At 42.8% G+C, this 24,910-nt stretch overlaps 1 protein-coding gene across 2 annotated transcripts in view; it reads left to right on the top strand.

The window, feature by feature from the left end:
- Positions 1-24,910, top strand: part of LOC129822772 (plexin domain-containing protein 2-like) — a 178,813-nt gene that overhangs the window by 85,981 nt on the left and 67,922 nt on the right. For both annotated transcript variants that reach the window (XM_055881169.1, XM_055881170.1), the window contains exon 5: positions 8,730-8,852. In XM_055881169.1, the coding sequence (XP_055737144.1) occupies positions 8,730-8,852 (123 nt within the window). The remainder of the gene's footprint in view (positions 1-8,729; positions 8,853-24,910) is intronic.

The following is a 24,910-nucleotide window of genomic DNA, read 5'->3' on the forward strand; positions in this document are numbered from 1 at the left end:
TACAGACTGGAATACATTCCAGGATTCTTCCGATGGCATTAAGGAGTACACCACATCAGTCACTGGCTTCATCAATAACTGCATCGAGGACGTCGTCCCCACAGTGACCATACGTACATACCCCAACCAGAAGTCATGGATTACAGACAACATCAGCACTGAGCTAAAGGGTAGAGCTGCCATTTTCAAGGAGCGGGACTCTAACCCAAAAGCTTATAAGAAATCCCGCTGTGCCCTCCGACGAACCATCAAACAGATAAAGCGTCAACACAGGACTAAGACCGAATCGTACTACACCGGCTCTGACACTCGTCGGATGTGGCAGGGCTTGCAAACTATTACAGACTACAAAGGGAAGCACAGCCAAGAGCTGCCCAGTGACACGAGCCAACCAGAGGAGCTAAATTTCTTCTATGCTCGCTTTGAGGCTAGTAAGACTGAAACATGCATGAGAGCCTCAGCTGTTCCGGACGAGTGTGCGATCATGCTTTCTGCAGCCGATGTGAGTAAGGACTTTAAACAGGTCAACAATCACAAGGACGCAGGGCCAGACGGATTACCAGGACGTGTACTCCGAGCATGCGCTGACCAACTGGCAAGTGTCTTCACTGACATTTTCAACCTCTCCCTGTCTGAGTCTGTAATACATGTTTCAAGCAGACCACCGTAGTCCCTGTGTCCAAGAACACTAAGGTAACCTGCCTAAATGACTACCGACCCGTAGCACTCACATCTGTAGCCATGAAGTGCTTTGAAAGGCTGGTCATGGCCCAGATCGACACCATTATCCCAGAAACCCTAGACCCACTCCAATTTGCATACCTCCCCAACAGATCGACAGATGATGCCATCTCTATTGCACTCCACACTGCCCTTTCCCATCTGGACAAAAGGAACACCCATGTGAGAATGCTATTCATTGACTACAGCTCAGCGTTCAACACAACAGCGCACTCAAAGCTCATCACTAAACTAAGCCCTGGGGCTTAACACCTCCCTCTGCAACTGGATCCTGTACTTCCTGACGGGCTTCCCCCAGGTGGTAAGGGTAGGTAACAACACATCCGCCACACTGATCCTCAACACGGGGGCCCCTCAGGAGTGCGTACTCAGTCCCCTCCTGTACTCCCTGTTCACTCTTGACTGCGTCACCAGGCACGACTCCAACACCATCATCAATTTTGCAGATGACATAACAGTGGTAGGCCTGATCACCGACTACGACGAGACAGCCTATAGGGAGGAAGTCAGAGACCTGACTGTGTGGTGCAAGGACAACAACCTCTCCATCAACGTGATCAAGACAAAGGAGATGATTATGGACTATAGGAAAAGGAGGACAGAGGACGCCCCCATTTTCATCAACAGGGCTGTAGTGGAGCAGGTTGAGAGCTTCAAGTTCCTTAGCCTTCACATCACCAACAAACTAACATGGTCCAATTAGACCAAGACCGTCGTGAAGAGGGCACGACAAAACCTATTCCCCCTCAGGAGACTGAAAAGATTTGGCATGGGTCCTCAGATCATCAAAAGGTTCTACAGCTACATCATCGAGAGCATCCTGACAGGTTGCATCACTGCCTGGTATGGCAACTGATCGGCCTCCGACCGCAAAAGTCACTACAGAGGGTAGTGCGTACGGCCCACTGCATCATTGGGGCCAAGCTTCCTGCCATCCAGGACCTCTATCCCAGGTGGTGGTAGACTCCAGCCACTCTAGTCATAAACTGTTCTCTCTGCTATCGCATGGCAAGCGGTACCAGAGCGCACGTCTAGGTCCAAGAGGCTTCTAAACAGGTATTCTTCTTAAACTGCATTGTTGGTTAAGGGCTTGTAAATAAGCATTTCACTGTAAGGTTATATTCGGCCCATTTGACAAATAACATTTGATTTGACACGTTGAAATATATCACATGACAACACAAAACAAAGTGACAGAAGACGTGGTGTCGTGACATGATGTGTTGCTTCAACTCTTTGATATGAATCACCTCATAACAGAAGTAACAAAAGGTGGTAATGTTCTATAAAGTGTTGCTGGTGCTGTCAGGGCCAAGCATTGAGCAGTGTCTGGCGGTTGGAGGTTGTAGCCGTAAAGACAGGCACTGTCTGTCAGAAATGTGTTCCAAATAGCACCCTATTTCCTATACAGTGCACTACTTTTGACCAGAGCTCTATGGGCCCTGGTCAAAGGTAGCGCACTATATAGGGAATAGGGTGTCATTTGAGACACAACCAGAGTGGTGATATGCGATCTGATCCCTCTGTAACCCCAGCTGCCAGAGAGAGCCAAGGTAGAAATGCAGCTGTGTGGTGTCTTTACTAGGCCCCCTGACAAAAACAGCCCATACGGACACACACACACACACACATTTCACCGTCAGCGCCAGATTCCTCTGTACACACGTATTTGGCTTGTCGTCTCTGTTTTTCTCCAGGCACATTTTGGTTAAATACTTTGTTTCATGGGGATGCCACAGGGCTGATGTAGAAGCTCATCACAGAAGCCACAGGGGAGTGTGTGGGATGCAGTGGAACATCAAGGCAGCTAGTAAACACACGCACGCACGAACACACTTAATTAAATCCTCTTCCACTCACACTTGCACACTAACAGGCACACAGAGGAAGGAGAAAGACACAAGGTGGTCACTCAGTATGCACTCGCTGGGCACAGACATCAATTCAACGTCTATTCCACATTGGTTCAACGTAATTTCATTGAAATGATGTGAAAACAATGTTGATTCAACCAGTATGTGCCCAGTAGGGAGACAGTAGGGAGACCAGTTGTTTCTCCTCTCTTCTGTCTGGCCTTCTCTATGCGTGTCATAAGCCCCTGTCATTACGACTACACAGGAACAATGAGGACAGCCTCTATCTTAATTGAAGAGGTGGTTTTCTCTGCCGCTGTTTGGCAATAAGACAAGATAACGGCCAGATACACTGCAGATGCTTGTGACGGACGTATATGTGTGTGTGTGTGTGTGTGTGTGTGTGTGTGTGTGTGTGTGTTCCTTCTATCCTGGCTGCTCGCTGCTCCAGACAGCTGTTTTAAACTCTGAAATCACTCCAGAACTAAACATAGTATGGAGAAACAACTGGCTTGTTTGGACAGAATGTCCAATAAAGTAGAATGGCTGGTCAAGAGATTGTGGTAATGCTCCTTCCAGTATATACAGAACAGTACTCCCTGATACCCGAACATATAAACAGGGCTGGAAATGGAACAATCTCATTGTTTCACCTCTACCCCCTCTCTATTTGGCATTGTCTCTGTGTCTCTGTGTGTCTCCATCTCTCTCTTTCTCTCTTGTTCTTTCTCCTTCTCACCCTCCTATCCCGCTCTCTCCTTCTCACCCTCCTATCCCGCTCTCTCCTCCCCTCTCTCTCTCTCTGCCGTCTCCGTCTCTCACACTCCCTCTTTTTTGCTTTTTCATTCGGCTACCAATTGTCCTGGCTGAATCGTTCATCATCTACTGTCCAGTCCCCCTCCTTAAAGTGATGGCCATAACAAGTTCGCCTGCCAGGGTAGCCTAGCGGTTAGAGCGTTGGGACAGTAACCAGAAGGTTGAGTGTTCAAATTCCAGAGTTAGCACGGGGGGGGAGAACATGTTGTTCTGCCCTTGAGCAAGGCAGTTAACCTCCATAACAACTTCCCCCTGGGTACCAATGATGTCCATCAATGCAGCCCCCCTGCACCTCTCTGATTCAGAGGTGGTTGGGTTAAATGCAGGAAGACATATTTCAGTTGAATGCATTCAGCTGCACAACTGACTAGGTATCCCGCTTCCCTATTGAATGGCTCTCTCTCTGGGTGTCTGTTCTTAAGCGTATTGAGAGACTGACTGATTTCTCCCAGGCTGTCGGGTGGCTGTTTTTGTGTTCGCAGTAGATTGTTAGGAAAGTCTCTCTCATTTACCCAGAGAAGCAGGCACAGAGCCCAACGTCTCCTAACAGCTTGCATTTAACATAGGGGCGTGTGTGTGTGTCCCTGATGGTCATTGTGTGGTTATGATGCAGGCCTGCACCGTACTTCTTAGTCTGGGCCCCTCTGTGCTGTTTCGAGATAGAAAGAAAGAAAGACAGAAAAGAAAAATGAGAAAGATGGGGGAAACAAGGTGTGGCGTAGAAAAGGAAAGTTAGATAAGGTACATATTTGGGCTGCTGTTGGGTAAACACTATAGCTGATGGAATGCAATGATTGAGTCGGAGTTAAATCATTTGTGTCAAACTCCCCCAGTGTGTTGTGAGAGAGAGAGGGAGAGAAAGAGAAAGCAATCATTCAAGAGCAGTTAGATGAAAGGATAAGGCTAGGTAGGCCACTATACCCCCCCTCCCCTCTCAATCTCCTCTCTCTCCTTTCCTTGAATGTCTCTCTCTCTCTCTCACCCCACCCTCACCCATGTTTACCTAGTAGGCCCACAGGTGTGCCAAAAGGAGACAAACACTGGCCAGGTAGACTCAACTTCCCCTCCTCCTACTCCTCCTCCCCTTCTTCTCCTCCTTCAATACCCCTTATCCTCCCCTCCGCCATGGCCAGATAGACTCAACTCATCCTCCTCACCTCATCCTCCTATCATCCCCTCCTCCATGGCCAGGTAGACTCAACTCCTCCTCCTCTTCACCTCATCCTCCTATCATCCCCTCCTCCATGGCCAGATAGACTCAACTCCTCCTCACCTCATCATCCTATCATCCCCTCCTCCATGGTCAGATAGACTCAACTCCTCCTCCTTCTCACCTCATCCTCCTATCCTCCCCTCCTCCATGGCCAGATAGACTCAACTCCTCCTCTTCCTCCTCACCTCATCCTCCTATCCTCCCCTCCTCCATGGCCAGATAGACTCAACTCCTCCTCCTCCTCACCTCATCCTCCTATCCTCCCCTCCTCCATGGCCAGGTAGACTCAACTCCTCCTCCTCACCTCATCCTCTTATCATCCCCTCCTCCATGGCCAGGTAGACTCAACTCCTCCTCCTCCTCACCTCATCTTCCTATCCTCCCCTCCTCCATGGCCAGATAGACTCAACTCCTCCTCCTCACCTCATCATCCTATCATCCCCTCCTCCATGGCCAGGTAGACTCAACTCCTCCTCACCTCATCCTCCTATCATCCCCTCCTCCATGGCCAGATAGACTCAACTCCTCCTCCTCCTCTCATCCTCCTATCATCCCCTCCTCCATGGCCAGGTAGACTCAACTCCCCCTCCTGCTCCTCTCCTCCTTCTATCCTCCTGTTCTCAAATATCTCCACAGTTCCACAGTTCTGAGTTCTGCTGACTGCACTGGTGTGGGCACAGAGATATACAAACACCCACTGTGCTGAGTGGGGGCTACACTTGACTGTGAGGTCCTTAAGAAGAACAGGATTGACTCCTCACTGGGAGGGACTGTGCTCTTGGCCTTTCTCGTGATGTATTTTTTTGTATTTTTTTTTACAGCCGTTGTTGAAGACACAAGATGACACAAAATGGCGGTGAATTGACTGCAGCTACATGTGACCTTTTAAGAATGCTTTTTTACTATTTTTAGCTATTTTTCTCTGTGGTTTTTACTGTCAAAGTTTCAGTCTCAAACGTCTGTTTGGCACCCCCCCCGATGCAAGAAGGAAAGGGAAGATGAGGACATGCAGCCATTTTGATTTATTTAATGCATCTCCACAGCCGCTGACATTGCTATACCTCTCTGTCACAGAATAAAAAAATATTTTGTTTCTGGCATCATCAATGTTAATGTACCCCTCTATGTAAAGAATATTTCCTTAAGATGAATAGCCAGTACTTTTTGTTTCACAGGGGTACATTAATAACAATGGCAACTGGCCGATAAGTAGTAAATTATGCAGGTCTACTTTGTGTTGATTGAGTATGGTGTGCTCAGCAGACATACTGTATATATTTATCCTTAATGCTGTTTGTAAGGACACATAAATTGCATAATTGGCATATACATTACTCTTACTGAATTTCCACGTGGGTGAGGATATTGGAAATGTAATCAAAGCCTATTGGATGATAATGTAACGATCGTCTATGGTGGTAGAAGGATCAGACCAAAGCGCAGCGTGGTAAGTGTTCATGTCTTTAATATAAATCCAAAAACTGAACACAGGAACAAACACAATAAACGATGATCAAACGAAACAGTACCGTGTGGCGACAAACACTGAAACGGAAACAAACACCCACAAACCAAAAGTGAAACCCAGGCTACCTAAGTATGATTCTCAATCAGGGACAACGATTGACAGCTGCCTCTGATTGAGAACCATACCAGGCCGAACTCAAAACCCCAACATAGAAAAACACACATAGACTGCCCACCCCAACTCACGCGCTGACCATACTAAATAAAGACAAAACAAAGGAAATAAAGGTCAGAACGTGACAGATAACTTGTTTTTAACTAGGACAGAGGGATTTATAACTGACTTAACATAGGTACAGCAAATCTCCTTATTATATGGGAAACTTTTAAATGTGGCTTTAGAGGCCATGCAATTCATTACTCATCTCTAAAACAAAAGCAATACAAACTGTACCATAGAGGCTCATAATAAGTTAGAGGAAAAACAAAAAGAAATGGAGGACCTTATTCAAGAAAGATCAAGTGGAATATGTAATACAAATTAAGCAAACTGGAGGGTGTATGGGGAAAAATGCACCAAATTATTTTTTTATCTTCAAGATAGAAATGCTACCTTGTAGAATAATAGTGAAGACATCAACACTATGAAATAACACATATGGAATCATGTAGTAACTAAATAAGTGCTAAACAAATTTGTAACCGTTAATTACCTAAGCAAGTCAGTTAAGAACAAATTCTTATTTACAATGACGGTCTACCCCAGCTAAACCAGGACGACACTGGGCCAATTGTGCACCACCCTATGAGACTCCCAATCACAGCCAGATGTAATGGATTCGACCCAGGGATGTAGTGACACCTCTAGCACTGAGATGCTGTGCCTTAGACCGCTGCACCACTCGGGAACCCTGGTTCAAATATTTCAGATCCTTCAAAGTAGCCACTCTTTACCTTGATGACAGCTTGCACACTCTTGGCATTCTCTCAACCAGCTTCATGAGGTAGTCACCTGGAATGCATTTCAATTAACAGGTGTGCCTTGTTAAGTTAATTTGTGGAACTTCTATACTTCTTAATGCGTATGAGCCAATCAGTTGTGTTGTGACAAGGTAGGGATGGTATACAGAAGATAGCCCTATTTGGTAAAAGACGAAGTTCATATTATGGCAAGAACAGCTGAAAAAGCGAAGAGAAACGACAGTCCATCATTACTTTAAGACATGAAGGTCAGTCAATACGGAAAATGTCAAGAACTTTTAAAGTTTCTTCAAGTGCAGTTGCAAAAACCATCAAGCACTATGATGAAACTGGCTCTCATGAGGACCGCCACAGGAAAGGAAGACCGAGTCACCTCTGCTGCAGAGGATAAGTTCATTAGAATTACCAGCCTCAGAAATTGCAGCCCAAATAAATTCTTCAGAGTTCAAGTAATAGACACAACTTAACATCAACTGTTCAGAGGAGACTGCGTGAATCAGGCCTTCATGGTCGAATTACTGCAAAGTTACATCTACTGTACTAAAAGACACCAATAAGAAGAAGAGATTTACTTGGGCCAAGAAACATGAGCAATGGGCATTAGACCGGTGGAAGTCTGTCCTTTTGTCCGATGAGTACAAATTTGAGATTTTTGGTTCCAACCGCTGTGTCTTTGTGAGACGCAGAGTAGGTGAACGGATGATCTCTGCATGTGTGGTTCCAACCGTGAAGCATGGAGGAGGATGGGTGATGGTGTGGGGGTGTTTTGCTGGTGAAACTGTCTGTGATTTATTTAGAATTCAATGCACAATTAACCAGCATGGCTACCACAGCATTCTGCAGCGATACACCATCCCATCTGGTTTGCGCTTAGTGGGACTATCATTTGTTTTTCAACAGAACAATGACCCAACACACCTCCAGGCTGTTTAAGGGCTGTTTGACAAAGAAGGAAGAGTGATGAAGTGCTGCATCAGATGACCTGGCCTCCACAATCACCTGACCTCAACCCAATTTATTTAACATCTTTTATTTCACCTTTATTTAACCAGGTAGGCCCGTTGAGAACAAGTTCTCATTTGCAACTGCGACCTGGCCAGGATAAAGCAAAGCAGTGCGACACAAACAACAACACAGAGTTACACATGGAATAAACAAACGTACAGTCAATAACTCAATTTAGACGATTTGGGAGTTGGACCGCAGAGTGAAGGAACGGCAGCCAACAAGTGATATGATGATACTGTACGCTGATGATTCATGTTCTTTTAAATCCACAACTTGGACCCTATCCTATTTGTCCTATTTCACGTGTGAATTGGAAATGTGTTTTTGGCATAATCCGACTCTCCCTGAGACACCCGTGGAGAGTGGGACCACGTCCAGGGTCTGCCATTATCAACAGCAACCCTGAAGCAATTAGGGTTATATGCCTTGCTCAATTCGAAACTGGTGACCTTTTGGTCACCAACGCTCTAACCGTGAGAGTAACTGCTAGTGTTTGTACTGTATGTGCGTGTGTGTGTGTGTATGGTTTGAGTGTCAGGCAGAGAAGGAAGCTTAGCCTGGGGACATTGACATTGACATGCGGATTGTTGTGTTGTGGCGACGATTGTATTTAATGAGTAATATCTGCTGTATGTTTCCCCCTCACTCAGGGTTCATCTACACAGGGGATGTGGTCCACAGAATGCTGACGGCCACCCAGTACATCGCCCCCCTCATGGCCAACTTTGACCCTAGTGTCTCCAGGAACTCAACCGTCATCTACTTCGACAATGGTACATGGCATTCAACGTCTTTTCTCTGTCTTTCTTCATATTGTAGCAACCACAAAAACATATTCAAATCAAGAGCCCTTTGAGACTTGATCAAAAGTGGTGCACTATTTAAGGAATAGGGTGCCGTTACACTCAAACAAATGCCGCGTTAGAAACAACCCAATATGGGTAAATATTGGACAGAACACATGTTGAGTTATTTTAATCCAGCCAGTTAGGTCACTCAGTTGGGTTGTTGGGTTATTGATTCTGGGTTATTGAGCAGTGACCCACCGGGTAAGATTAGAAGACTGGAAGCGTGGCTTAGTAGGGGCATGGCTAGTTATTTTTGGCCACCTGTAAGCGCAAATGTCATTCCGGTTCTGCCGCCATGTTCTGTTGTATTATTATCGCATGTTAATGTTGAGCACTGACACTTGTGTAGCTTTTATGATGCTTACACAAGAGTACGAGTTCCCCAAAAGCCATATCCTAATGTTGCAAGAGTCACCACTTTGTTATAATGCTTAAATAATTTTATAAAATGTACATTGAAATGTGTCATGTGCAAAAATATAGAAGGACATTGGAATTTGCAGTGTGCAAACTTAACATGATGAACAACAATGACATTTACTCTCACAGGTGGCCAAAAATAACTTTCTTAAAGCCATGCCCTCAATAGGCCATGCCTCCTGAAAATAACCAGATTTTTCAAACATTGCTTAATTTAACTATCAGTTAGGTTTTTATTCACTTTCATGCTGGGTCTTTTTTTAATGTAATACATAGGTTATTATCATGAGGCATGGCCTATGGGGGGTGTGGCTTTCAGATACTTCAAGTGCTCAACCTTAAAATGTGAAAACAATACAAGGCCGTGTCTAGACTTGACAGTTCGTGCAGATTTTGTATCATGGAGATACAAATCGTGGAATTTCAAGCACATCATGCATCTACAGTTGAAGTCGGAAGTTTACATACACTTAGGTTAGAGTCATTAAAACTAGTTTTTCAACCACTCCACACATTTCTTGTTAACAAACTATAGTTTTGGCAAGTCGGTTAGGACATCTACTTTGTGCATGACACATGTAATTTTTCCAACAATTGTTTACAGGCAGATTATTTTACTTATAATTCACTGTATCACAATTCCAGTGGGTCAGAAGTTTACATATACTAAGTTGACTGTGCCTTTAAGCAGCTTGGAAAATTCCAGAAAATTATGTCATGGCTGTAGAAGCTTCTGATAGGCTAAATGACATAATCTGAGTCAATTGGAGGTGTACCTGTGGATGTATTTCAAGGCCTACCTTCAAACTCAGTGCCTCTTTGCTTGACATCATGGGAAAATCAAAAGATATCAGCCAAGACCCCAGAAAATAAATTGTAGACCTCCACAAGTCTGGTTCATCCTTGGTAGCAATTTCCAAACGCCTGAAGATACCACGTTCATCTGTACAAACAATAGTACGCAAGTATAAACACCATGGGACCACACAGCCGTCGTACTGCTCAGGAAGGAGACGCATTCTGTCTCCTAGAGATTAATGTACTTTGGTGTGAAAAGTGCAAATCAATCCCAGAACAACAGCAAAGGACCTTGTGAAGATGCTGGAGGAAACGGGTACAAAAATATCTATATCCACAGTAAAACGAGTCCAATATCGACATAACCTGAAAGGCCGCTCAGCAAGGAAGATGCCACTGCTCCAAAACCACCATAAAAAGGCCAGACTACGGTTTGCAACTGCACATGGGAACAAAGGTCATACTTTTCGGAGAAATGTCCTCGGGTCTGATGAAACAAAGATAGAACTGTTTGGCCATAATGACCATCGTTACGTTTGGAGGAAAAAGGGGGACGCTTGCAAGCCGAAGAACACCATCCCAACTGTGAAGCACGGGGGTGGCAGCATCATGTTGTGGGGGTGCTTTGCTGCAGGAGGGACTGGTGCACTTCACAAAATAGATGGCATCATGAGGCGGGAAAATTCTGTTGATATATTGAAGCAACATCTCAAGACATCAATCAGGAAGTTAAAGCTTGGTCGCAAATGGGTCTTCTAAATGGACAATGACCCCAAGCATTCTTCCAAAGTTGTGGAAAAATGGCTTAAGGACAACAAAGTCAAGGTATTGGAGTGGCCATCACAAAGCCCTGACCTCAATCCTATAGAACATTTGTGGGCAGAACTGAAAAAGCATGTGTGAGCAAGGAGGCTTACAAACCTGACTCATTTACACCAGCTCTGTCAGGAGGAATGGGCTAAAATTCAACCAACTTATTGTGGGAGGCTTGTGGAAGGCTACCTGAAACATTTGACCCAAGTTAACCAATTTAAAGGCAATGCTACCAAATACTAATTGAGTGTATGTAAACTTCTGACCCACTGGGAATGTGATGAAAGAAATAAAAGCTGAAATAAATAATTTTCTTTACTATTATTCTGACATTTCACATTCTTCAAATAAAGTGGTGATCCTAACTGACCTAAAACAGGGAATTTTTACTGGGATTGCATGTCAGGAATTGTGAAAAACTGAGTTTAACCTTTCACGAGTATCTACCCCGGGTCCGGGAGCACCCCCCACCCCCCCCCACACTGAGTAGCATAGCCTAGCATAGCGTCACAATTAAATAGTAGCATCTAAATATCATTAAATCACAAGTCCAAGACACCTAATGAAAGATACAGATCTTGTGAATAAAGCCACAATTTCAGATTTTTTTAATGTTTTACAGGGAAGACAAAATATGTAAATCTATTAGCTAACCACGTTAGCAAAAGACACCACTTTTCTAACTCCATCAGTTTCTTACTCCATCAGGTGCTATCATCAATTCGGCTAAACTAAGATATTGATAGCCACTAACCAAGAAAAAACCTCATCAGATGACAGTCTGATAACATATTTATGGTATAGGATAGGTTTTGTTAGAAAAATGTGCATATTTCAGGTAGATATCATAGTTTACAATTGCACCCACCGTCACAAATGGACTAGAATAAATACATAGAGCAACGTGTTTACCTAATTACTAATCATCAAACATTTCGTAAAAATACACAGCATACACTAATCGAAAGACACAGATCCTGTGAATACAGACAATATTTCAGATTTTCTAAGTGTCTTACAGCGAAAACACAATAAATCGTTATATTAGCATACCACATATGCAAACGTTACCAGAGCATTGATTCTAGCCAAAGAGAGCGATAACGTAAACATCGCCAAAATATATTAATTTTTTCACTAACCTTCTCAGAATTCTTCAGATGACACTCCTGTAACATCACATTACAACATACATATACAGTTTGTTCGAAAATGTGCATATTTAGCCACCAAAATCATGGTTAGACAATGACAAAAGTTGCCCAGCTGGTCAGACAATGTCGTGCGCCATATTAGACAGTGATCTAGTCGTATACATAAATACTCATAAACGTGACTAAAAAATATAGGGTGGACAGCGATTGATAGACAATTTAATTCTTAATACAATCGCTGATTTACATTTTTTAAATTATCCTTACTTTTCAATACAGTTTGCGCCAAGCGAAGCTACGTCAAACAAAATGGCGTCATAAGCGATTAACATTTTTCGACAGAAACACGATTTATCATAATAAATTGTTCCTACTTTGAGCTGTTCTTCCATCAGAATCTTGGGCAAAGAATCCTTTCTTGGGTCTAATCGTCTTTTGGTCGAAAGCTGTCCTCTTGCCATGTAGAAATGCCCATTGCGTTCGGCATGAACTGGAACCGTGCCCAGAGATTCACAGTGTCTCAGAAATAAATGTCCCAAAATCGCACTAAACGGATATAAATTGTTATAAAACGGTTTAAATTAACTACCTTATGATGTTTTTAACTCCTATAACGAGTAGAAACATGACCGGAGAAATATAACTGGCTACACTAATGCTTGGAAAAAGAGCAGGTCGGTGTCCACCGCGCGCCCGACGCATCTGGAAAAGAGTTCCTACCTACACGTGTTTTTGTTTTATAGGGGCTGTGATTGCGCAATCGATACCATTCAAATCGTCATCACGTAAAGGCATCCAGGGGAAGACGTAAGCAGTGTCCGTATCCTGATAGCGTTCACAGTGGCCTTTAAACTGACTCCAGATCAGGGGCCAAAATGTGTGAAATCTGACTCCATGTCAGGGAAATTGCTGTAGAATGAGTTCTGTTCCACTCAGAGACAAAATTCCAACGCCTATAGAAACTAGAGACTGTTTTCTATCCAATAATAGTAATAATATGCATATTGTACGATAAAGAATTTAGTAGGAAGCCGTTTAATCTGTAATGCAATTATGCTAATGAGAAAACAGCACCCCCTGTAGTCGCAAGAAGTTAAATGTATTTGGCTAAGGTGTATGTAAACTTCCGACTTCAACTGTACATGGCGGCAGGTTTCCTGGTGGGTAAGAGCCTTGGGCCAGTAACCAAAAGGTTGCTGGATCAAATCCCCGAGCTGACAAAAATCTGTTGTTCTCTCTTTGAGCAAGGCAGTTAAACCACTGTTCCCTGGGCACCAATGACGTGGCTGTTGATTAAGGCAGCCACCCACACCTCTCTGATTCAGAGGGGTTGGGTTAAATGCGGAAGATGCATTCAGATGTATAACTGACTAGGTATCCCCCTTTCCCTTAAATGTGTTCACATTGTGGCCGGGTTCCCTTTTCCCGCACTATATTCAAATGCCTGTATGCATTCTGCGAATGGCTAAATCTGGCAACACAACAACAACTTGTTGGCTGTAGTTAACTACCCAGTTAACCTCTGTAACTAGCCAGCAAGCAAGCTAGCTAGCTAAGCAGGTTGCATAATTTAGTTTTTTAAGTAAACTAGCTGGCTAGCATTTATGAAGCTAGCAAACAAGTTCCTCACACGCTAGGAATGTATTTCCTCCAATGTTTAATGTAAAAAGGTGCCTCTCGCTCCCGAAACACATGTTTTCTTGGAAACTTGTGGGCAGAGTGCTGATGACGACGCCCACTGTATGCGCTTACAAAAGCCTGATTACTTCCAAACTGAGGAGAAATCCACACACAATGCGTCACTGACCACCTCCTAAAGTGGTCAGCCAGATCTGAACACAATCCGACCACCATGCAGCTTTTGTGTGTCTAGACCTGTCTTTTCTATGCGATCTTTGTATTCTGAAAGTCACATGTAAATGTCAAGTGTAGAGACAGCCAGACAGAACAGATGAAATATAGTGACATTTACTCTCACGTGTGACCAAAAATAACTATCCCCTACTAAGCCACGCCTCCAGTCTTCAAAAAAAAAAAATGCCTGGGTCAAAATAACCCAACATGTGTTCTGTCCACTATATACCCAGCACTGGGTTGTTTTTAACCCAGCATTTTTTTTTTATAGAAGGACACAGACACAGATAGGGAATAGGGTGCCATTTAACTGGGATGAATGGCAGTAGAGGCATAATCCTGATTTTACTTACGCAGGAAAATAAAAGTTAGGCATGCGATATAATAGAAATTGTGTAATAGAATTAGTCAACTTAAATTGTCATATAATTATAAATACAGTTTTTACAGGTTTTCAGCCAATTTTCTGTATAATCTAAAATATATGTAAACAGACCATGAATGTAAAAATAATAAAAATGATTGAAAGCTGTGAATGCTATTATATGATATAAAATCAGTACTTGCCTTTTCAGCCTGTGGATTGACTGCATTGTTTAACTGGAATGTTGGCAGTTAATTTGAAACTGTCTGGCTAGCTAGCTAGCTAACAAACATGCAGTGCAGATAAATTCTTCAAATTCATTGTTTTATACAATATCTTACTACAGTACTGGCAAATCATTGACCAACTAACCCTCTGACCAAAATGGCTGACTGTAATCTCATCATAAAAAATGTCCATTCTAGTATTGTAATTCTTCATTCTATGGATTATTCACAGATGTGTGAGGGCCCTGTTACCGTGGTAACCTCTCGCCCTTAAATAGGCAGCTGAACATTTTTGTTTCACCTAAGAGGTTCATATTTGAGGTGACATTGTGCCTGATTGAGCATGGAACACTCCAAAAACCTTTTGTCAATTACTTTCATTGTGCTCCCCAAATATATTTGTCTGCTCCTAAATTGTTCAACAAAAAAATGAATGTTACTCACGGGTTCTTTGAGAAGGGTGAAGGTTCTACTGTATGTGGAGCCATCACTGGAGCTCTTCAATGGTCCTTTACAGTTCACAAAATGTAAAATATTTTTGGGGCGTGGTTTGTCTTTCACAAATCTTTGTGTCATTCCAATGTGTCTAATGTGTTGCGTTATGCCACCACATATCTTACAGTATATGACTACGGCCAGTGGAAGTGTCTTGTGAACGACTTACGTATGGCCTTGTCAACTGAGAAAGGTTGCCTAAAGCAGTCAGTAGTTCTCAATTCTCTCCTCAGGGACCCCCAGATGTTCCAGAGATAGCTCACTTGATTCAACTATTTTATTAACGCAATAATAACACCTATGGAATTTGAGCAATATAATATGGCTGACCAGAATCAAAAACCCTGTATGGTTCTTCAAAAAGATCTACAAAGAACCTTTCAGATTGAGAAAGGTTCCTTATAGAACCATCTCCATAAAGGATATATAAAGAAACATAAAATTGTTCTATATACTGTATATATCAGGATAAAAACTTAAACCCAGACCAAAGAGCCCAACTCCCACCGACCTCAGGACACCATGTTTAAATGTGTATTATATGTACTTGTTATTCTCTGAAAAGAAGCACATTTTCCTTCACTTCACAAAGATTTTTCCCGTGTTTCCGTGCCAAAAATGTTTGTCACCTTTTTGGGCCTTAACCAGTTGGCATCCCTGACCTCAGCCTCACTGCCTCATGTACATCCAATTAAAACTTGATTCGACTATGTTAAATGTAGCCCTCCATAGCGACTCACTGCCTAGTTGCGTCTGAAATGGCACCCTATTCCCTATATAGTGTGCTGCTTTTGACCTGCTTTTTGATGTTCACTACACAGGGTGCCATTTGGGACGCACGACAACTTGGAGGAGGGAAAGTCTGCCTCTCTCACTTTAATAACTATTCATCAAAAGGTGCCGGCAAGAACCTTTTGGGTTGCCACACCGGCGGAACCTTTCAAGTTCTGAAAAGGGTCTTCGAGGAACCCCTGTGTAAAGGTTCAAACCTGAAACTATTTGTGATGGGAGGGGTTAAATTTGTTACCTTTTTAATAATATATTGTGAAGGTGGCAGCCTATCAGATTAGGAGGCTAGCCTTTCAGATAGTTATTTTTCAAATCAAATTTTCAAATCAAATTGTATTTGTCACATACACATGGTTAGCAGATGTTAATGCGAGTGTAGCGAAATGCTTGTGCTTCTAATTCCGACCATCCAGTAATATCTAACAAGTAATCTAACAATTTCACAACAACTACCTTATATACACAAGTGTAAAGGAATGGATAAGAATATGTACATATAAATATATGGGTGAGCGATGGCTGAACGGTGTAGGCAAGATACAGTAGATGGTATAGAGTACATATGAGATGAGTAATGTAGGGTATGTAAACATTATATAAAGTGGCATTGTTTAAAGTGACTAGTGATACATTTATTACATCCAATTTTTAATTGTTAAAGTGGCTAGAGATTTGAGTCAGTATGTTGGCAGCAGCCACTCAATGTTATTGATGGCTGTTTAACAGTCTGATGGCCTTGAGATAGAAGTTGTTTTTCAGTCTCTCGGTCCCTGCTTTGATGCACCTGTACTGACCTCGCCTTCTGGATGATAGCGAAGTGAACAGGCAGTGGCTCGGGAGGTTGTTGTCCTTGATGATCTTTTTGGCCTTCCTGTGACATCAGGTGGTGTAGGTATCCCGGAGGGCAGGTAGTTTTCCCCAGGGTGATGCGTTGTGCCGACCTCACTACCCTCTGGAGAACCTTATGGTTGTGGGCGGAGCAGTTGCCGTACCAGGCGGTGATACAGCCCGATAGGATGTTCTCAATTGTGCATCTGTAAAAGTTTGTGAGTGTTTTAGGTGACAAGCCAAATTTTTTCAGCCTCCTGGGGTTGAAGAGGCGCTGTTGTGCCTTCTTCACCACACTGTCTGTGTGGGTGGACCATTTCAGTTTGTCCGTGATGTGTACGCCGAGGAACTTAAAACGTTCCACCTTCTCCACTACTGTCCCGTCGATGTGGATAGGGGGGTGCTCCCTCTGCTGTTTCCTGAAGTCCACGATCATCTCCTTTGTTTTGTTGACGTTGAGTGTGAGGTTATTTTCCTCACACCACACTCCACAAAACGTAACTCACACTTACACAAAATAAAAATAAATCCTATAAGGTGGTACATGTATAAGTAGACAGCATATAGTCATTACAAGCAGTGTAGTTAAGCCAAAAATAAATATTGAGTGGAGTACAGCATGTACAGCATATGAAGCGGGACTAGACCATTTATCCAGTATCGGCTGCCATATTTTGTAAAACATTGGACTTCTATTGGAGGTATCGTATCAAATTCCCTAAATCCCGTAACCACATTTCAAAGGTAGGTACAGTCTCCAATTTCCAAAATTGCAATATGAGCCTTTTGGCTAATAGAGTACAAAGAGAGACAGCTTTCCCCTCCTGGTTATTCCCATCAGCTGTGCCAAACAGAGCGATCAATGGGTCTGGGGCTATAACTTTATCAAAGGCATTAGATAAGTAATCAAAAATGAGAGCCCAGTAAGCATGTAACTTAGGACATGCCCAAAATAAGTGGGTCAACATCCCCTCATCCTGCTTGCACCTCTCACACAGTGGTGAGGTGTCCGGGAATATTTTATGCAGTTTTACTTTTGAGTAATGTAAACTGTGTATCACCTTAAACTGTACAAGTTTGTGTCTGGCATTCACTGAACGGTGGTTTATATTCCTGAGAGCTTCTACCCAGTCCTCTTCTGAGAGCTTCTACCCAGTCCTCTTCTGAGAGCTTCTACCCAGTCCTCATCTGAGATTTCTGAACCAAGTTCTTGTTCCCAAGCCCTTTTAATAGTGTCTGTGGATACCCATATGTGGGCCTGTAGCACATCATACAGTCTAGAGACCGACCATTTTGAATGGGGTTTGACAAGGATCAGGCTATCTAATGTAGGATTATTTGGCTTCATGCCATACTGTGGGATATGTGTCCTCAAGAAATTCCTGATTTGGAGGTATCTGAAAAAATGTGTTGTTGGCATGTTAAACTTACCCTGTAATTGTTGAAATGAAGCTGACTGACTATCAATGTATAAATTACCAAATGCTGTGAGCCCCTTCTCCCTCCACTGTGAAAACACCATTTCATCCAGCGCAGGGTGGAAAGCATGATTCAGGCAAATTGGGCTGTCTATGTAAACAGTGGGTATGTTAAGATAATACCTAATCTGTTTCCAGATCCTAAGAGTATGACAAATGACTGGATTAGAGTCATAAGTGGCTTTTTTCACTTATGATGGACTAGTAACAAGTGCAGGGACTGAGGAACGTTGACAGGAGGCCTGCTCAATCAAAAGCCATGACGGCATATCATTCTGTCGCATCCCAGGTAAACTTCCCCTCCAGAAAGACACAATGTTCAGATTAGCAGCCCAATAATACAGTTTAAAGTGAGGAAGGTCAAAGCCCCCCTCTATCTTGTACTTGCATAAATGCTTCTTTGAAATTCTGTCTGCCTTGTTATCCCATAATAATGGATTTACTAAAATAGCTTTGTGGTATGAAATTGGATAGACATTGGAAGAGGTAAAGAAACCTGGGTAGGACAACCATTTTAATAGCGTTTATACGACCAACCAAGGCAGTTTTCCAAAAATCGACATTTTGTTAAAGCTGTTAAATTTTTAAGTCACAATTTGCTTTCAATAGGTAATCAAGGTCTCTTGTCACTACAATGCCAAGGCTTGTGAACTTGTCCATCACTGTTCTAAATGGGGTAGATTGCAGAAATTACATATCGACATATCCACAGTACATATCAATTTGCTTTTTTGCCAGTTTACTTGTAGCCAGAGAAGGATCGGAATGTGTTCATCAAGTTAAGTAAGGGGGGAATAGAAGTTTTAGGCTTGGACAAAAACAAAAGAACATCGTCTGCATATAGGGACATTTTGTGCTGCGTGTCTTTTATTTTAACAGAAGCTATGCACATGCACGAATGTGAGTAGCAAGGGGTTCCATGGCTATAGCTAAGAGAGCAGGCGAAATAGGGCACCCCTGTCGGCAGCCCTTGAACAGGCGGAATGACTGCGACATTTCCTGATTGGTCACCACGGAGGCCAGTGGGTGTGCATAAATTATTCTTATCCAATTAATAAATTCCTTTCCAAACCCAAAATGCTCCAGAACCGACATCATATACTTCCACTCAATCTGATCAAATGCCTTTTCTGCATCAAGAGCTATTACCACTGCCTCAACTTTATGATCATGATACATAACGTTGAAAAGGCGTCTCAAATTGTAGTATATATGTCGGCCTGGGATAAAACCTATCTGGTCAGGGTGTATGATGTCAGAAATATTTTTTTTCAATCGGTTTGCCAATATCTTTGTCAACACCTTGTTTTCTACGGGGAGTAACGACACGGGGCGATACGACGACATCTCCATGGAATCTCTATCTTTTTTCAAGATCAGTGCTATTGTAGCCTTATACAGTGTTTGCGGGAGTTTGGCATTTTCTTTGGATTGTTTAAACATTCGCAACATAAGTGGAGCTAGACTGGCGCAGTACTTCTTATAGGATTCTATTACATATCCATTGGGCCCAGGGGCCTTGCAGTTTGGAAATTGTGCTATCACTCTGGTAAGTCAATAGGGGGTGCTGTTAGCACTTTTTTTTTTTGACGTTGCCAAATTAAACTGCCTAGCACTCAATTCTTGCTCGTACAATATGCATATTATTATTATTATTGGATAGAAAACACTCTCTAGTTTCTAAAACCGTTGGAATTATGTCTCTGAGTGAAACAGAACTCATTCTACAGCACTTTTCCTGCCAGGGAGTGAGATTTCAGAAATCTTGGCCTCTGTTCCCAGGTCAGTTTTTAGGTCCCTGTGAATGCTATGGGGCTACAAACACTGCCTACGCCTTCCTCTAGATGTCAGTAAGTGGTGACAATTTGAATGGAGTCGATTGCGCAATCTGGGACTTAATAAAAGACCAAAGGGCGGAAGTACCTTTCTTTTCTTCCCTGCGCTTGACGCACGATGGACGTCGGACTGGCCTCCGTCCAAGCTTTGGTTTAGCCAGTAATATATCTCCGGTCATGTTTTTACTCGTTATAGGTGTTAAAGACATCATAAGGTAGTTAATTTAAACCGCTTTATAGCAATTTATATCAGTTTAGTGCGATTTTCTGGCATTTCTTTGTGACGCACTTCCAATAGTTGGACACTTTTCCAGTACATGCCGAACGTTAGTGGCCATTTCGACAGGACAAGAGGACATCTTTCGACCAAAAGACGATTAGACCGGAGAAAGGATACATTGCCCAAGATTCTGATGGAAGTTCAGCTAATAGTAAGAACTATTTATGATGTTAAATCGTTGTTCTGTTGAAAAATGTTAAACGCATATTCCGCCATTTTCTTTGGGGTAGCTTTGCTTTGGCGCACCCTGTATTGCACAGTAAGGATAATTTAAAAAATGTAATTCAGCGATTGCATTAAGAACTAATTTGTCTTTCAATTGCTGTCCACCCTGTATTTTTTAGTCAAGTTTATGATTAGTTATTCATTAGACTAGATCACTGTCCAAGATGGCGCCCGACATTTTCTGGCCAGTTTGGCTACTATTCTCATTGTATAACCACGTTTTTTTTGTGGCTAAATATGCACATTTTCGAACAAACTCTATATGTATGTTGTAATATGATGTTACAGGAGTGTCATCGGAAGAATTCTGAGAAGGTTAGTGAAATAATTTATATATTTTGGTGGTGATAATGCTATCGCTCTTTTTGCCTTGAATCAATGCTGGGGTAATGTTTGCACATGTGGTATGCTAATATAACGATTTATTGTGTTTTCGCTGTAAGACACTTAGAAAATCTGAAATATTGTCTGGATTCACAGGATCTGTGTCTTTCAATTACTGTACGCTGTGTATTTTTAAGAAATGTTTTATGATTAGTAATTAGGTAATACAGGTTGCTCTCTGTATTTATTCTAGTCGAGTTGTGATGGTGGGTGCAATTGTAAACTATGATTTCTACCTGAAATATGCACATTTTTCTAACAAAACCTATGCTATACAATAAATATGTTATCAGACTGTCATCTGATGAGGTTTTTTCTTGGTTAGTGGCTATCAATATCTTTATTTGGTCGAATTGGTGATAGCTACTGGTGGAGAGAAAAAATGGTGGACAAAGAAAAATGGTGTCTTTTGCTAACCTGGTTAGAAAATAGATTTACATATTGTGTCTTCCCTGTAAAACATTTTAAAAATCAGAAATGATTGCTGGATTCACAAGAAGTGGATCTTTCATCTGGTGTCTTGGACTTGTGATTGAATGATATTTAGATGCTAGTATTTACTTGTGACGCTATGCTAGCTATGCTAGTCAGCTTTTTTACTGGTGGGGGTGGTGGGGGGTGCTCCCGGATCCGGGTTTCTGAGGCGGTAGAAGTTAATTTCCTCTAAAGTTATCCCAGCATCGAGTGCAGCAGCTTCCCCCCTGTCTAGTTTAGGAAGTTCACATTCAGCGAGAAAGCGTCCCATAGTTTGTGGATCAGTAGCATCGCATTTTGATTGATATAGCTCTGAGTAAAACTGAGCAAAGCATTTATTAATATCCTGCGGATCTGTTACTATTTTACCCTTCTTGTCTTTTATTTTGTGAATAGCTCTAGATGCCTGTACATGCCTTAGCTGTCTTGATAATAATTTATGTGGTTTGTCACCCAGTTCAAAATAACTTTGTTGCACTCTAGCAAGTAAAGAGCCCACTCGTTTCGAAAAGATAAAATTGTATTCATATTTCAACTTTGTATGCGTCTCAGCGTCACGGGTCGCCGACCTGTAGACATATTGTTGAGTTTCAGCACCATGGACAGAGGATAGTGGTCGGTAATTAGAATAGGGGGATAGGTAACCGCTGCTGAAATTAGTTTGGAGTCCAGCAAAAAATCTGGAATATGATTTATGAACTGATGAAAAGAAAGAATAATCCCTGTCTGTTGGGTGCGTCAGTCTCCAAATATCGACAATGTTAAGGTTTGTCATCAATGTATTTAGACAGACACTGGCATTTGATTGTTGAAGTGACCTTGATAGGTGTTTATCTAAAAGGGGATCTAACGTACAGTTAAAGTCACCTCCAACAAATACCCTTGCATCCGAGATATTTGGTATGGCCTTAAATACCCTTTGATAAAATAATGGATCATGGAAGTTGGGTCCATATAAATTGACCAAGGTTATTGGTTTCGAATTCAGTGTACCAGCCACAATAATATACAGTCCATTAGGATCTGAAATCGAGGATAAGTAAACAAAAGGAGTGTTTGTCCTTATCAGGATTGCTACTCCTCTCGCTTTTGCATCAAAGCTAGACTGGTATATCTGACCGATCCAGTCGACTCTAGCTTGGCCTGCGCGGAGCGTTTAATATGCGTTTCTTGAAGAAGCACTATGTCAGCGCCCGGTGATTTAAGAGGAGAGAAAAAAAACGTAGCTCGTTTCACGACATGCCCTAAGCCCTTACAGTTCCAGCTGACTATCTTTATTCCACCAGGTCTACTCTGTGCTCGGTAACTATGTGGCATTTCTTATTTCAGAGGAAATTGTTGCTGTCATACAAAGCCGAAAATAAAAAACGTCCCGCCTTGCAGGAGCTTGTCATGCGACCTGTATAAATAAATGTGAACATAAAACACAGACCCCATCCCCCCTCCCGTCCCTTTACTGAGTGACTTCCCCAAATGAAGCACTCCTTGACTAACACACAAACCTTAGGGTGTCTAGACATACAGCTTGAACTAACTCGTCAACTCGTCGTCTATAGATGCTCCGCATATAAACTAATATTAAATAACACTTAACGCTCACGTTAGGGGGTGAATGGCGCTAAAACATGATAGGCTAAACAATGCTATATAAGCCACAACATCTCACCCATCATTATAAGTCCCAATTTATTATCTTCTTATCGAAAAGACATAGGCATGAAATTCAAGCACATTCCTGGCCTGTATTTGGCCATTTAGCCGGCTGACACAGTCGTTCTGTATCCTCAGCCGGGGAGCTTGCTTGTCAAGAACAGATCGGCCTCTTTTGAGTTGTCAAACGTACGTGTTGATCCCTCGACTGTCACCTTAAACCGGGCTGGGAAGAGGAATCCATATCGGATGTTGGCCGCTCTGCGTTTGTTGCGTAACTCATCATACTCTTTCCGTTGGTTCCTCACCTTCAAAGTAAGATCTGGGTAGAAAGACACGCTGGCTCCGTTGTAGTTAAGGGGGAACTTTTGATTAGCCAGCTTGAGGATGAGATCCCTGGTCTGGGGATAGTGCAACCGTACAATGAATGGCCTTGGTGGCGCGCCCTTGGCCGGCTTCGTTGCCTGTGATCTGTGTGCGGGGTCGATCAGGATGGCCGTTTTGAAGTGTTCACTCCCCAGCAATGCCGGTATCAGCTCCGAGACAAATTCAGTGGGTTTCCCGAGGCTACAGTAATCTATGTTCGTTCTCAGTGTCCTCCTGGATCCCACATATTCGGATGTTCTGGCGTCTTGAATGCAACTCGAGGCATTTCCAATCAGGCTTTCAGGGTTTTATTGTCATTTTTTAACGTTGCGCACTGTTTCTCTATGTCTTGCAGCCTGGCCTCGTGATCGACTGTCGTCTGCTCAACCTCATGGACCCTTCTCTTAGTTGCCTTCACAATTTCAGTCAAAGTCCCAATGCTCTTTGAGATATCAGCCAACCTTGTGTCCACCTTCTTGCTTAGTGAGTTTATGGCCGCCATTATGTCACGTTGAGTAGGATCTGTGGGGAACTCTTGGGAGCTAGCCTCTTCAGTTAACTCCTCGTGGGTCGGCGACGTTCAAATTGGTTCGTTGTCTATCTCATTCAAATGATCTTGTTTAGCGCCCCCTTTTTTGGTGCCTTTCCCCTTGTCATATTGCCAGACAATGTTTGAAGTTATAGGTTGTGAGAGGTTGAGATAAATATTAATTTGTTTCGAAATAGAGCGGAGCTCTAGCAAAGCAAGTCTACTCCATAGCACGTTCTCTAGCCCCCCGCCATTCTCAGTTAGATAGAGAATTCAGAACAGACAGGCTGTGCCTTGGTCAAAAGTAGTGCACGATATAGGAAATAAGGTTCCATTTGGGATGGAGTTACTGTAACAATCACAGACATGTCCCTGTCCTCTCTACATCTAGCATACAGCCCCATGCCCTCGCCATGCCTTTGAGAATCCTGCAGCATCAGCCCCATGCAGAAGCCTTCTGGAGGCCAGATGTGGATTATTATGGGGTTTCCTGTAGCACTAGACTCTAGTACTCCTAGCTGTCAGCAGAGAAACTAAATCTCCACTTTACTTTTGGATGGAGAGAGGGGCTCTGAGTGTGTGAAGGAAAAATTGATTACTTGTGTTAACAAACCTTTATTGCTCTGGCTCCCGGCCAAATGACTGGCTGGTTGCACAGGAGAACGAAGACATAATTTTCACGTCCAAAGGCTCTCCGAAGTCCACACTAAATCAAAACAGCATAGAGATGAACGTCAGGCCTGCACTCCGGGGGTAGCTAGTACAGTACAGTGCCATGAGTTCCATGTGAGCTTCCACCCGATTCTTCAAAAATACTTTAAAGCAGCCTGTTATATCGTAGCGAGTTTTGCTAAACTGGAATACACTAGGACTACATGTCTCTTTATAATCAAAAAAGGTGAAACTTATCTCCCTGTAGACTCTATGGTAACAGGGAGACACATGTCGCTACTCATTTTGGCGACCCTGGGTGCCTCAATCAATGTTTGAAACTTAAGGAGCCTTCCCTGCCTTTGGTCT

Source organism: Salvelinus fontinalis, chromosome 25 (assembly GCF_029448725.1).
Source record: "Salvelinus fontinalis isolate EN_2023a chromosome 25, ASM2944872v1, whole genome shotgun sequence".
NCBI classification, from domain to species: Eukaryota; Metazoa; Chordata; class Actinopteri; order Salmoniformes; family Salmonidae; genus Salvelinus; species Salvelinus fontinalis.